The sequence below is a fragment of the Microtus ochrogaster genome, chromosome 10, assembly GCF_000317375.1.
Source record: "Microtus ochrogaster isolate Prairie Vole_2 chromosome 10, MicOch1.0, whole genome shotgun sequence".
Lineage (NCBI taxonomy): Eukaryota > Metazoa > Chordata > Mammalia > Rodentia > Cricetidae > Microtus > Microtus ochrogaster.
The window spans coordinates 43,468,682-43,482,478 of NC_022016.1; the positions used below are offsets into that span (position 1 = coordinate 43,468,682).

General features: G+C 48.4%; 1 protein-coding gene across 1 annotated transcript; it reads left to right on the forward strand.

The window, feature by feature from the left end:
* The first annotated feature begins 3,409 nt into the window (after positions 1 to 3,409).
* Positions 3,410 to 5,453, forward strand: Srarp (steroid receptor associated and regulated protein). Its single transcript, XM_026782271.1, has 3 exons — positions 3,410 to 3,445; positions 3,927 to 4,041; positions 5,023 to 5,453. The coding sequence occupies exons 1-3, from the start codon at positions 3,410 to 3,412 to the stop codon at positions 5,451 to 5,453; spliced, it is 582 nt and encodes a 193-aa protein (XP_026638072.1).
* The last annotated feature ends 8,344 nt before the right edge of the window (positions 5,454 to 13,797 follow it).

Here is a 13,797-nt window from a genome sequence, read left to right on the forward strand (position 1 = left end):
ATGGCTGTGAGCCACCATGTGGTTGCTGGGAATTGAACTCAGGACCTTTGGAAGAGCAGGTGGTGCTCTTAACCACTGAGCCATCTCTCCAGCCCCCCTTTTTTTAGCTTTAAGAAAGAAGATATAGGGCACAGTCACAATGAGCATAACATAAAGCCAAGCTCCAATAGTGGAAACAACTCAAAGCTCAAGATCTGGGATTCATTCAAAATCCTTTAGGTTTTCTGGAGAGACTTAGAGCATCTGTGACCCCACCCTTGGGAGCATATACATAGCCTGCCTTCTAGTTCCCCAGCCTGCTCCATTTCTCATTGTGGCTGGTGCTTATGGTGCTTATAACATAGGGCTAGCATTTCTAAAACTGCTCGTGTCCACCATTGGGCTCTTCAGGAACTCTAGCCCTGCCATACCTTTGCAGACCTCAGCTGTTCCCCACGATTCCTTCACGTCTTTAAAACCATTGTCAGCTGGGTGAATCTTAAAAAGTTAACGCTCAGCACAAGGTACATTCTTGCATATGAATGTAGGGAGGTGCAGCTTTTATGTTATTAAACAAGCATTGTTTTTAAATCCTATCTTCCATAAACCTTGTTTTCATGACAGTGTTGGACTCTAGCGTCCAAACACCGAGGAGGAGTTGCCCCCAGAGACCACCTCACACACCACAGCCGATGCAAAAGCATGAGGATTTTATTAATTCTGTCATGACAGGGTCCCTCAGCATTCAGGAAGCCGAGAGACCTCGAATAGCTGGTACAGTCTATTTTTAAAGGGGCCACAGAAGCAAGGGGGGTTGTTCTTTGACTATTCTGATTGGCTTATTTGAAAGGGCTATTACCAATAATTGACTGGAGAGCTGTTGCCAGATCAGATGAGGTAAGAGGTCATTTTGACCCCGTTTCCCAGGGGACCAAACCAAAGCAAAAATATATGGGTTCAGGAACTGAGTACGTGCGAGTGTAACTGTTAGGTCCTTGGTTCCCAGGGGACGAGGGGAAGCACTATGGCACAGAGGCTGAGAGGATTCAGAATTATCAAAAATGGCTTCAGGATTGTCTTAAAGTCTTACAACAGGACAGGAATTTCATATAAAAATCCATCCCAATCAAAGTATCTTGGAGACCCATTTTTGCCTCTTTGGTAGGCGCACTCGCCGCCGTCACCTTTAATCAAGGTGATGGCAGTGAAATCACACATCGTCCATCTTCCCTAACCCTAGCTGCCAGACACACAACTGCCCAAAGACGGTGGCAATCCAAACTGGAATCATGCCTGTGAAATCATGCCACCACTGCCCGGCTCAATAACTATTTCATATGGATCATTTCACAGCCTCCTGAGCTTTTGTTTAAAATTACCTCTTTGAACAGGCGGTGGTGGCACACACCTTTAATCCCAGCACTCGGGAGGCAGAGGCAGGTGGATCTCTGTGAGTTCGAGTCCAGCCTGGTCTACAAGAGCTAGTTCCAGGACAGGCTCCAAAGCCATAAAGAAACCCTGTCTCGAAAAAAAAAAAATTCTAAAATTACCTCTTTGAAATTGATTGCTAAATTCTGAAATAATGTTAATAATGTTAAGATTAAAATATGTTATAAATGGTATTTAAGATAGCTATATCTGTAACTAAAATATAAAATACATATATTTTTTAATTAATTCAGTATCCTGAGATAAAATTGTTTAAATTTGTTGGGTCGTGGTGGCACACACCTTTAATCCTAGCATCCAGGAGGCAGAAATAGGCAGATCACTGTGAGTTCAAGGCCAGCCTGGTCTACAACAGAGCGAGCTCCAGGACAGGCTCCAAAGTTACACAAAAACCCTGTCTCAAAAAAACCAAAACAACAAAAACAAAGCAAAAAACAAACAAAAATTGTTTAAATTTCTATCACAGTATTTCCTTAAGTAATGATTTTTTTCTTGCTAAATGAACATTTAAAAACCTATAATTAAGTATATTTTCTTGTTAGATAAAGCCTTTGCTTTTCAGATAGTACTTGCTGTAAGTGTATAAAATCCGTTGAAAGAATGATGCCTACTTCCAGGATAGGCACCAAAGCCACAGAGAAACCCTGTCTTAAAAAAAAAAATGATGCCTATAGTCCAGCTAAATTACATAGTGATTGTAAACATGGTTCTGCTGGACAAATATTTAAATTTCCTTATAAACATTGATCTGTTAGATAAAGAAATAACACAAGGGCTACACAGAGAAACCCTGTCTCGAAAGAAAAGTAATATATGTGTGCGTGTGTGCATGTGTGTGTGTAAAATAGTTCATAGAATGCAAACAATTGTAAATACAGGGGAACTATATAGTCAGTCTCGTAAATTTTGGTTATTTTAGGTAGGATCTCCATTTTGGACTGAGGTAGAGGTAGTAGCCAGTGATTGGCTGTTTTGCTTTTCTGACCTTCAGGTTGAACCCCAATTTGTCTCTCAGAGTTTCTATTAATCGTGCATCACGGTATAACAACCTATGTTCACATGCCAGAAGGTGTAGAAAAAAATTCATACGTAGCTCATAATGGCAAACACTTCTGATGCAGAGGCTTACTTTCTTATCCTGGAGTTTGCTCTGTAGACCAGGCTAGCCTCAAACTCTAGATCTCTGCCCGCCTCTTCCTCCCCAAGTGCTGGGATTAAAGGAGTGTACCACCTCCACCCCATAGGAGTTTCTTCTTTAATGACCTTTATCAGGAATTCCTGTCTCCTGAAGACTGCAGTCCTGCCCACAACTGAGCCTCACCTACCTGAGAAGCTAGGAATGTGCTTCCTACCTAAGAGGGACCTTGTAATAGTTAATAGACTGTGTAGTCCTGAATGAACAGAACGTCATAGCTGGCCAATAGGAGGACCCGTGAGTGAAAACTCCTGGAAAGATTCTGTGTGCAGAGCCTGGTGGGTTAGAGTTTCAACACTGTGACGGGGTTGGAATGTGTGGGCCCAGGGGCTAATCACCTTATCACGGGCTCAGTTGTGGCCCTCCGGAACAGCCATCCCCGCCTTCCCCCTGTGTTGGAACTAACATTCTATGGCGATAGATAAAGCCCTTTTAGAATCTATTGACTTAGCAGACCACTGGCTCCCACCAATCCAAAATAAGCATCATCAGATATAGCATCTCAAGCCTTCAGAAAAGCTTCCCCCCCACCCCCGACAATGCACCTACCAATTTTTTTTGTTTTGTTTTGTTTTGTTTGTTTTTGGTTTGTTGAGACAGGGTTTCTCTATAGCTTTTGGTTCCTGTCCTGGAACTAGCTTTTGTAAACCAGGCTGGCCTCGAACTCAGAGATCCACCTCCCGAGTGCCGTGATTAAAGGCATGCGCCACCACGGCCCGGCCCCACCAATGTATTTTGAACGTGTCTTAGTTATGACTTTCTGGTCTCTGAAGCTCTACAAACTTCATGAAACTGCTTCTGTGTTGGAATGTGGAATTCAAGGTAACCTAAATCTGTGTTCGCAGAACATGGTCACTCAAAATGGCTTCAGAATAAACCCTTGTTCCCTTTAAGATGAAAGCTGTGCTTTTTGTGTGACTGTGTGACATACCATACATAGCCCTAGGGATTGTGGCCCTTGTCTGTCATTCCACCACTGGGAGGCTGTGGCCAGAGAATCAGAAGTTCAAGGACAGCTAGCTGCACATTGAAACCCTGCCCTTCCACCAAATAAAAATAATAAATAAGAAGCGGAAGTGGTCAGCTAATGGCTGGAATTGGGGTGGGGTGGGGTGGGGAGTGAGGCCTGACTGGGAAACTTCCAGAGAACTATCCCAGGTCAGGAAGCAGTTAGATTGGAAAAGATAGAGAAACCTGTCTCCCCCCCACACCCAGCAATTTGTTGATACAAACTTTCAGATCAACCAAGTCCCCTAGAGCCAGTTCTGAGGCTCCCTCGTGACTCTGAAAGGTTTGGTTCCAGGGTGGAGGGAAGACGCATCCAAGGACAGTCTCAGACTGTGGCAGCAGGGCTTCCTCAACAGAGCCCCAGGACCGGGGAGCCAGCCTCAAGGAGTCTAGCCTGGAGATGAGCTATGGTAAGATGTGGCACAGGGCTTCTCAGCACCAGGGAAAAGGCCAGCTGAGGAGGAGTGGCAGGCGTGGGGCTGATGACTGGGGATGCATGGCTTCACACAGCCCTGTATCAACCAATAAACAGAGCATACGTGTCCTCTGAACCGGGCCAAGATAGGTAGGCCCACCAGGTAGGGAAGAGAGCTGGGGTACTATTTGCAGGGTGTCAGAGAACAGCTTCGGAGTTGGTCTTATTCTACTGTCAGATGAGATCACATGGGTTGTCAGGCCACAGTAAGCGATTTTGCCTTCTGAGCAGTCTCCCTAACTTAGTTGTGTCTGTGTGTTGAGGGGGAGTGGTTTTGTGCACCATGATGGTGCACACCTTTAGTCCCAGCACCTGGGAGGCAGAGGCAGGTGGATCTCTGAGAGTCTGAGGCCAGGCTGGTCTACAGAACAAGTCCCAGGACAGCCAGGGTTACACAGACTCTCTTTTCTTTCTTTCTTTCTTTCTCTCTCTCTCTCTCTCTCTCTCTCTCTCTCTCTCTCTCTCTCTCTCTCTTTCTCTCTCTGTGTGTGTGTATGTGACATGAGTCTAGGCTCATGCTTGTGCAGAAAGTATCTGACCACTCAGGTCGTCTCCCCAGCCCCCAGCCCACCCCTGCAAATGCCGTGAAAAGATACTCCCTGGGCCATTCCGTGAGCAAGATACGCCCAGGGGCTAGGCATGAGGTTCCCACAAACAGGTGAGACAGGGAAAACACAGTTTAAACTTAGGTATTGGGCCAGCGAAAGTACCGAGTGGGTAAAGGCACTTGCTGCCAAGTCTGACCTGAGTCCAATTCCCTAGACCCACGCTGTAGAACGAAGAACAGACTCCATGAGTTGTCCTCTGACCTCCTCATGCAGAACATGGCTCATGTGTGTCTACACACAAAATCAACAAGGCAATCAACTTAGTTGACTATGCTAACCCAAACTTCTGGCCTCTCCCTTCCTTTTAGCTATGCAGCCAGCGGGCCCCCAAAAGGCTGTCCCCACAGCTCACCTCACTGTCGTTATTGACTGTGCCACTGGAAGGCAAGTCTCCCTGGCGGCACCCCCAGTGCCACCCCAAGCATCAAGACCCAGCCAGGGACGTGTCACTCCGCCCATGAAGACTTTTGTTATGTTCTGTGGAGAAAACACTCTGCGTGGGACTCAAGACTTTCCGCTCAGTTGCAGGCCTCTTGCCGGGACCAAGGATACCGTGCCATCCGACGGAGGACTCCCGGCTCTAGCTTCCCTCCCTGCCAGTCCGCTGAGTCCCCAGGACGATCCTCAAGCCCAAAGGAGCTTCTTGAAGCCTGGAGCTACTGAAAGGCACGCAGCTTGGGACACAGTTAAATGCTCACTCCAAGCGCTCTCTTCCTGTGTCTGTGGGCAGGCTGAGTAGTTTGGCCGGATCTGTGGGGGTGGGGGGGAGCCTGGGAATGCAGTAGTCTTTGGAGTCTGAGCCCAGGAAGGCATCCTGGATGTGTTGAAGGATGGAAGAGCCAGTCACGTCTCAGTCCTCTGCCAGGCTCTCAGCTAAGGCCAGGCGTGGTAGCAAAGAAGCACCTTCTACCTCCCCTACAGGGTGCTGCCGATGATGTCACGGCCTTCCTGCCGCTAGGGAAGAGAGAAGGGTTGAGCAAGTGACCAAATAAATAAATAAATGTTTTGAGCATTGCTGAGCAGATCTGTGACTGACACGATACAGAAGTGTCTTTCCTGGTGCAGGGCTTGGAGAGAGAGAAAGAGGGAGGAATGGGAAGTGGGCAGGGCCCTTTTAAAAGGGAACGTAGTGAATGCGCAGGCAACACTCTTAGTGGCTGCAGCTGCGGACGAATCCTGTCAAGACCCCAAGGTCAGGCCAGTTCAGATGCCTGAAAGATAACACAGGGACGCAGTAAGAGCTGAAAAACGGGAAGAGCCAGCCCTAAGGAATTTTTTCTCCTTATGGAAACTCACCCACCCATCACAGATACCTCATCCCAGAGCAAGCCAGGGAGAGCTCCTCGGTGGCGGTGTCCCTGTGTGATGGTCAGGCCAGTTGCTGTCAGCTTGGCTCAAGTGTAGTCCGGGAGGTGCCTGGAAGGCTGTGGGGCAGTGTGTGTGTCTGGGGGTGGGGGGGAATAGGCTCTGGGAAACTCCATCTTCAAAGGAGGGAGATGGGGTTAGGAGGCAGCTCGGTTGGTAACTGCTTACCCCGTATGAGCCAAGCACTGAATTTAATCCCCAGTACCAAATAAACCAGTCACAGTGGCACACAGCTGTAATCTTCGTACCCATAAAGTGACAGCAGGGTTGGAAGGGCAAGGTCATTGTTAGGTACGGAGTGAATCTGAGGCCAGCCTGGGCTACAGGAGAGTCTGTCTCAGATGAGCAGAGGGAGCAGTGTACAGAAATGCAATGGAGCATCATGACAGCCATAGAGACATAGGCCTGTCACCCCAGCACTTGGGAGAAGGAAGCAGGACCACCAGGTTCAAAGTCATCTCAACAGATGGAATTTGAGATGGGCAAGGGTGACCCTGTTAAGAAAAAAAGAAAGGGGTGGCTCAGAGGTTGGGAGCACTGGCTGCTCTTCCAGAGGTCCTGAGTTTAATTCCTAGCAACCACATGGTGTCTCACAACTATCTGTGGTTAAGATCTGGTGCCCTCTTCTGGTGGGCAGGGATACATGCAGACAGAACAGTGTATACAACCAACAAATAAACAATCTTTTTATTAAAGAAAGAATCCCTAAGATGGATGGGATGTCACACCCCACCTGTCATTCCGACACACAGAGACTGAGAGTTGTAGGCTAGCCTGGATCACATAGAAAGACGGTCTTAAAGCCAAAACAATAATGGCCTAGGCTAAGCCAGAGACTTGCCTAGCACATCTGGAACATTGGATTTGAGTCCCAGCACCTCGTAAACCAAGCATGGAGATGCACATCTGTAATCCAGGACTTAGAGGGTGGTGGCAGGCAGGCCAGAAGTTCAAAGTAATTGTTTGAGGCCAGCCGGGACCGAATGAAATCCTTCTCAGAAAAGGGTGGGGGCCAGCGAGAGCGATGGCTCAGTAGTTAGAGCATAGACTACCTTGGAGAGGACCTGAGTTTGGACTTCAGCTTTCCTGGCTTCCCATGGGCACACCTTTACATAGATAAATACATGTGCACATGAACCAAAAAGCTTTAAAAACTAAGAAAAGAATAAGTCTGGCCATGGTGACACCGCCCTTGACCCCAGTACTCAGGAGCCAGAGGCAGGCAGATCTCTGAGTTTGAGGCCAGCCGTGTGGACAGAGTGAGTTCCAGACAGCCAGGGTTACACAGAGAAACCCTGTATTGAAAACAAAAAACAACAAACAAAGAAAAGGAAGAAAAGGAAGAGAAGAACTACAGACTCCTCCCCTCCTGACTACAGAACCATGCACAGGCAGGCAGGAAGCCTAGGGGATGGACATTAACTCAGACCAGGGAGAGAGACAGTTTGGACTAGGCACGGAGTGACAGTGTTATATAAAAGGCTCATGTCCACTGGGCGAGTGGATTACCTTCTGCCCTCTTCCAGATGTGCTTGTGAGCTGCACAGCTCCTGTTCACCAGCAGGTGTCGCCCTATCACCAGCTGGACTCCGTTTCCTAAAGTAAAGCTATAATCTTCTACCACCTGGGTGCGGGATAATGGCTGTTTATGCCAAGCATAGTGACTTGGAGAAGGTTCGGGGTTCCTACACTGTTCTTGCACTCAGTACAGGCAGCTGTTTTTGTAGCTACTGGCTAGCGCTGTATGGGTGGCACACCACAGCAGGGCCCGCCAATTCAGTGTGCATAGACATGATTTTTTAGTACCATTTTACAAATGAGAAATTTGAGGCCAGAGAGGTGAAGCTTTAACCATGGTCGCTATTTGTTTGTTTGTTTGTTTGTTTGTTTGTTTGTTTTCTGAGACAGGGTTTCTCTGTGTAGCCATAGCTGTCATGGAACTCACTCTGAAGACCAGGCTGGCCTCAAGCTCACAGAGATCCACCTACCTCTGCTTCCTGAGTGCTGGGATTAAAGGTGTGCACCACCATCGCCCAGCTCATGATCACTAATTATTAAGGAGGATGGGAGAACAGAAGGAAGAAGGAAGGGAGGGGGAAGTAAAGAAGGGAGAAGGAGGAAGGAGAGAGAAGCGGCAGGAGCAGAGGAAGGACAGAATGAAGGAGGACCAGAAAGGGAGGGAAGGGGGAAGCAAGTCAATTTGTAGCCCTTCCCTTCCCCTTCTGGCTCTTGGGGGGTTGGTAGTGTGCTGGAGTTCTTCAGGGAGGCATTCCAGAAGACCCTAACCCATAAGCCCCAGACTCCCAAAAAGACCGTTCCTAGTTTCCACCTATGCAGCTGCAGCCAGGTTGCTCAGGTGCCTACTCCTTGAACTGTGCCCATCATCCTCAGGGATAGAGACTTCAGTTCAGCAAACACAGCCCATGGAGCTCTTAAGACATCTGTGGTCTCAGGATAGTTCCTGGGTGTAGGCAGATTTTTTTCTATCCCATCAGCCAGCTCCCAAATAACCACATAGAGACTTCTTATTAATCATGAAATATCAATAACTCACTGGTAGCTTAAGCTTATTACTAACTAGCTCTTACAACTTAAACTAAGCCATCTCTATTCATTTACGTGGGGCTTGTTACCTCATCTCCTACATGACCTGCTTCTCCTGAGCCTGGCTGGTGACTCTGACTTCTTCCCAGTGTTCTCTCTGCCCCAAGAATCCTGCTAGCTATTGGATGTTCAGCTTTTTATTAAGCCAATCCAAGTGACACATCTTCACAGTGTACAAAAAGATTATTTCACAGCCCCTGGGTAAGTGGGCCCGGGTCCTCTTTCAGAAGGGCACCCCAGAGATTCTTACTGAGCACGATACAGCAGCATTTCTCTGATGACTAAGGATGTTGAACATTTCCTTAAATGTCTTTCAGCCATTTTATATTCCTCTGTTTAGAGTTCTCTGTTTAGGTCTGTACTCCATTTTTTAAAATTGGGTAATTTGCATATTACCTAAGCAAATATTACCTAAGCAAAATTGGGTAATTTGTTCTTTTGATGACCAATTTCTTGAATTCTTAGTATAATTTGGAGATCAGACCTCTGTCTGATGTGGGGTTGGTAAAGATCTTTTCCCATTCTGTAGGCTGTCATTTTGTCTTGTTGACTGTGTCCTTTGCTTTACAGAAGCTTTTCAGTTTCAGGAGGTCCCATTTATTAATTGTTTCTCTCAGTGTCTGTGCAACTAGGGTTATATTTAGGAAGTAGTCTCCTGTGCCAATGTGTTCAAGTGTACTTCCCACTTTCTCTTCTATGTGGTTCAGTGTGGCTGGCTTTATGTTGAGGTCTTTGATCGATTTGGACTTGAGTTTTGTGTGCGGTGATAGGTATGGGTCTATTTTCATTCTTCTACATGTTGATATCCAGTTATGCCAGCACCATCTGTTAAATATGCTTTCTTTTTTACATTTGTTATTTTTTGCTTCTTTGTCAAAAATCAGGTGTTTGAAAGCACACGGATTAATAGCCGGGTCTTCTATTTGGTTCCATTGGTCCTTGTCTGTTTTTATGCCAATACCAGGCTGTTTTCACTACTATAGCTCTATAATAGAGTTTAAAGTTAGGGATTGTGATGTCTCCAGAAGTTCTTTTATTGTACAGGATTGTTTTGGCTACCCTGGGTTTTTTGCTTTTCCATATGAAATTGAGTACCATTCTTTTGAGGTCTGTGAAGAATTTTGCTGGGATTTTGATGGGAATTGCATTGAATCTGTAGATTGTTTTTGGTAAGATTGCCATTCTTACTACGTTAATTCTACCTACCCAAGAGCATGGGAGATCTTTCCACTTTCTGATGTCTTCTTCCATTTCTTCCTTCAAAGATTTAAAGTTCTTGTCAGACTGCTTGCTTTTTTTTTTTTTTGTTTTGTTTTGTTTTGTTTTGTTTTTCAAGATAGGGTTTCTTTGTGGCTTTGGAGCCTGTCCTGGAACTAGCTCTTGTAGACCAGGCTGGCCCAAAACTCACAGAAATCTGCCTGCCTCTGCCTCCCGAGTGCTGGGATTAAAGGCGTGCACCACCACCACCTGGCAAGACTGCTTTCTTTTTTTTTTTTAAATATTTATTTATTTATTATATATACAATGTTCTGTCTGTGTGTATGCCTGCTGGCCAGAAGAGGGCACCAGACCTCATTACAGATGGTTGTGAGCCACCATGTGGTTGCTGGGAATTGAACTCAGGACCTTTGGAAGAGCAGGCACTGCTCTTAACCTCTGAGCCAGCTCTCCAGCCCAAGACTGCTTTCTTATAGCATCCAGAATCACCAGCCCAAGGGTGGCTGTGTCAATAGTTAGCTGGGCCCTCCCATATCAATAATCAATTAAGAAAATGCACCGCACACTTAGGTACAAGTCAATGAAGTTCCCTTTTCTAAAATGATTCTAGCTTGTGGCAAGTTGATAAAACTAACCAGTGCTCCTAGGAAGCTGGTCTCACATTAAGCCATGCTAAACAGACAGGCAGAATATTTATCCCTTCAATGAGAGGATGTCCTTGTCCTTAGCATTCCTGACTTTAGCACAGACCCTATGACCACCATGGGATTGCCTGAAACTTGACTCAGCAAGGTCCAGTTTTAGCTTCTTGTGTTTTTCTCTCCCTCCCCTTCAGATGCTGCACAAAGTGGAAGTACACTTGTTCTGGGTACACAGGGCTTCCTCAGTCTGTCTCTAAAGCAGCTGGTTCTTAACCTGTGGGTCGCAGCCCCCTGGGGGTGGGTGTCGCCTAATACTATCAGAAAACACAGACATTTACATTAAGATTTATAACAGTAGCAAAGTTATAGTTACAAAGTAGCAACAGAAATGTCATGGTTGGGGGTCACCACAATATGAGGAACCGTATTGAAGGGTCACAGTCGTCAGGAAGGTTGAAAACCACTGCTTTAGAGTCCCCCTCTCCACTTGCTGAGGTGGCTGACCTCCAGATAGCTTAGGTGATCTGCCGCCAAGGTTTTGTTTTGTTTTGCTGCTCCCCGTTCTCCTCCTACTGAGATCAGCAGCTGCCTGCCCTGGGGTTTTTCTTCTAATAAAACTGCCCTCTGTGCGTAAACTCTGGCTTTGCTTGGTTTCCAAACCTTTCCTGCCCTTCAGTTCTTTAGCTGTTGGAGGGGAGAGACCCGTTCTGGCACATTCTCACGGACGGCCCCAGGCAAGGACCTGCTATCTGTTCGTGATTGAGAGAACTAAGGCGTCCAGGGGCTTCCTACCTCCACCCTAGGGCTGGGAAGGCATCTTCTCGGAGGGGTGGTAGGGTGGGAACGGGGGTTAAACTCCACCCCCAGTGGCTTTTCCCTGGAGCAAAGGACCAGCCCAAGTACAAGTCCTGCTGTGCTAGGGGCGGTGTAGTTACCCTAGCACAGAGAGGTTAAGCTACTTCCACAAGGACACATTGCTCAGAGACGGTAGAGCCAAGATTTGGCCCTTAGGTGATCTGCCTCCAGGGCCCACAAGGGTCCCTCCACTCCTTTGATCGCTTCTGTGCCAGGTCTGGGATCAAGAGGGACAGACTGGGAAGTAGAGAGCTCACAAGGGGCGCTAAGAGAGCAGGACCACAGCGGGAGTTCAAGGATTCTACATTTATTACTGAACTACGTGAATGCTCTTGCTGTGTCACTCTGGGTGAGGTCCCAGACCTCTCTGAGTCTGGAGCTCACCATCGTATGAAGGATTTGGACTGAATCCACGAGGCTTAGCCTGGCCACGCCAATGAATGGGCCGACTTCCCAGCACCGGCACGTGCTATTTGCATGGTCGAAACACCGCTGAAGTCAGTCTTGAAGGAGACGCACACACCTCAGGCTTGGGACTCCGTAATTTTTCTTTGTTTTGTTTTAGACTGGCCTTCATGCAGCCCAAGGCTAGCCTCAAACTGTGTAGCCAAGGATACCTTGAACTTCTGATCCACCTGCAATGGGTCCCAGAGCTCTAGAATTTCAAACATAAACCTCCAGACTCCAGAATTTGCCAAGTAACACCCAGTCAGGACCCTGTTTTTGAGACTGAACTCTCGGGTCTGTGGCTGAGGAAGGAAGGAGCCTTTGAAACCAGAAGCCTTGTGGAGACCTCATTCCCTGATACCTGGGACAGCACCTGGCTTGGCTTCTCAGGAGGCCTCTGGTCTCTGAGGGCTACATCTTTTCATCCTCTCATGGTTGATACACAGGCGTTTTCCCGAAGTAACAAGATGTAGTAATCCTCCTCTCTTCACAGACTCTCCTTCAGCAGAAGGAGGGGCTTCCATGTCTGAGGGAGAGGGAGCATGCTGGTCTGGGCTGACCCAGTGGAGAGTTATCCTGAGCCTCAGGCAAAGATTCAAATCCCAGAGATGTTTGATTGACCTCTCCGAACCTCCACATCCATCTGTGCCAGACGACAATAGCATCCTGCTCATAGGATTTTTGGGGTGCTTTGCACATACTGGGGACTCAATGGATGGGGCTCGCAGGATTAAGCTCCACCAGTGGGGGCAGGTTGCTGGGCCTGCAGCCAGGCTTATATTTAGTCTAGAAAGGGTGGGCCAGTGTGGTGCCCCAGCAGGCGGAGCTGAGAAGAGAGATCTTGGATGGCCGCCCCCACATGCCCGCCCTCCCGGTCAGCGGGGTCACCTTGGCTCAGCCCTGGGCTCCCTTAGACCAGAAGGACCTGGTTTCCAGCGGCAGGAAGCTGCCTGGGCAGGGGCTGCGACCTGTGAGGGGGAGACAGGCACCCACCCCAGCCCACCCCCACCCACCGCTGAGGACAGTCGCCCTTCCAGTGCTGGTTTTCCGGCTGGCTGCTGTGGTCTTCTCGCCAAGGTGAACCTGACCTCGGGTCGGGGGCGAATGGGGAAGGCTATCAGTCCCGCCCCACGCCCCAGCCCCGCGCTGATGAGTGTTGGGGCTGCAAATAACCCAGCGGAATTCGTGACTCACGAGGCTGGAAATACTGCACCCCCACCTCCCCTCCCTGCTCTGACCGCGGTCGCCAGCGGAGCTGCTCTGGGGAGCAGAGTTGGCTACTCTGATTTCAGTAGGAGCGAGGAGACCCTTCCCCCATTCCCACTCCACTCCTCCCCCACCCCACCCCTCCCACCTGCACCCTGAACACTCCAGGCTTACAGCCATCCAGCACCTCTCCCTGCGGTTGACCCTACCCCAGTTGGTTGTATCTTCGGAGCTGTGTGACCTTAGGCCTATCACTTAGCTTCTCTGGGACTCAGAGGCCCCATCGAGGGGAGGGACTTCGAGAAGGGACGTTGTGGCCCTTGGCTTGGGACAGCGTCGAATGCAGCGCTGGTACACAGTCCAGCTCAGACATTCCTCTTGAACTACAGAATGAATACAAAGGGAAAGGCAGGCAGCAGGGAGACAGGGTGCTGTAAGCCTTTCTGTAGAATAACGCTGGATTTCTGCGGGCAGGTTTGGGGAGACATTTCCAGCCTTAAGCTTCTCTCCCCAGTCCCAATGTCCTCCCCGCCCACTCAGTCTCCTCTCTCAGGTAGAATTCCAGGTGGGGTCTCCACATGTCTCTCATACTGTCCTTTTATTGTGTATAGGTTGTAGAGACCAGATTCCCGTGAACCCCCACCCTCCCTGTCCCCAGGGTCCCAAGATAGCAGGAGTCAGAGGCCCCAAGGACCCCAGCTAACTGAGAGCTCCCCCCTCTCACACACCTGCTTCTACTGTGGGAGA

Coding starts and splice junctions, on each gene's coding strand:
- Srarp (XM_026782271.1), top strand. CDS start 3,410: ATGAAACTGCTTCTGTGTTGGAATGTGGAATTCAAG. Junction 3,446..3,926: donor GTTGGAATGTGGAATTCAAG/GTAACCTAAATC, acceptor GTTTGGTTCCAG/GGTGGAGGGAAGACGCATCC. Junction 4,042..5,022: donor TAGCCTGGAGATGAGCTATG/GTAAGATGTGGC, acceptor CCTTCCTTTTAG/CTATGCAGCCAGCGGGCCCC.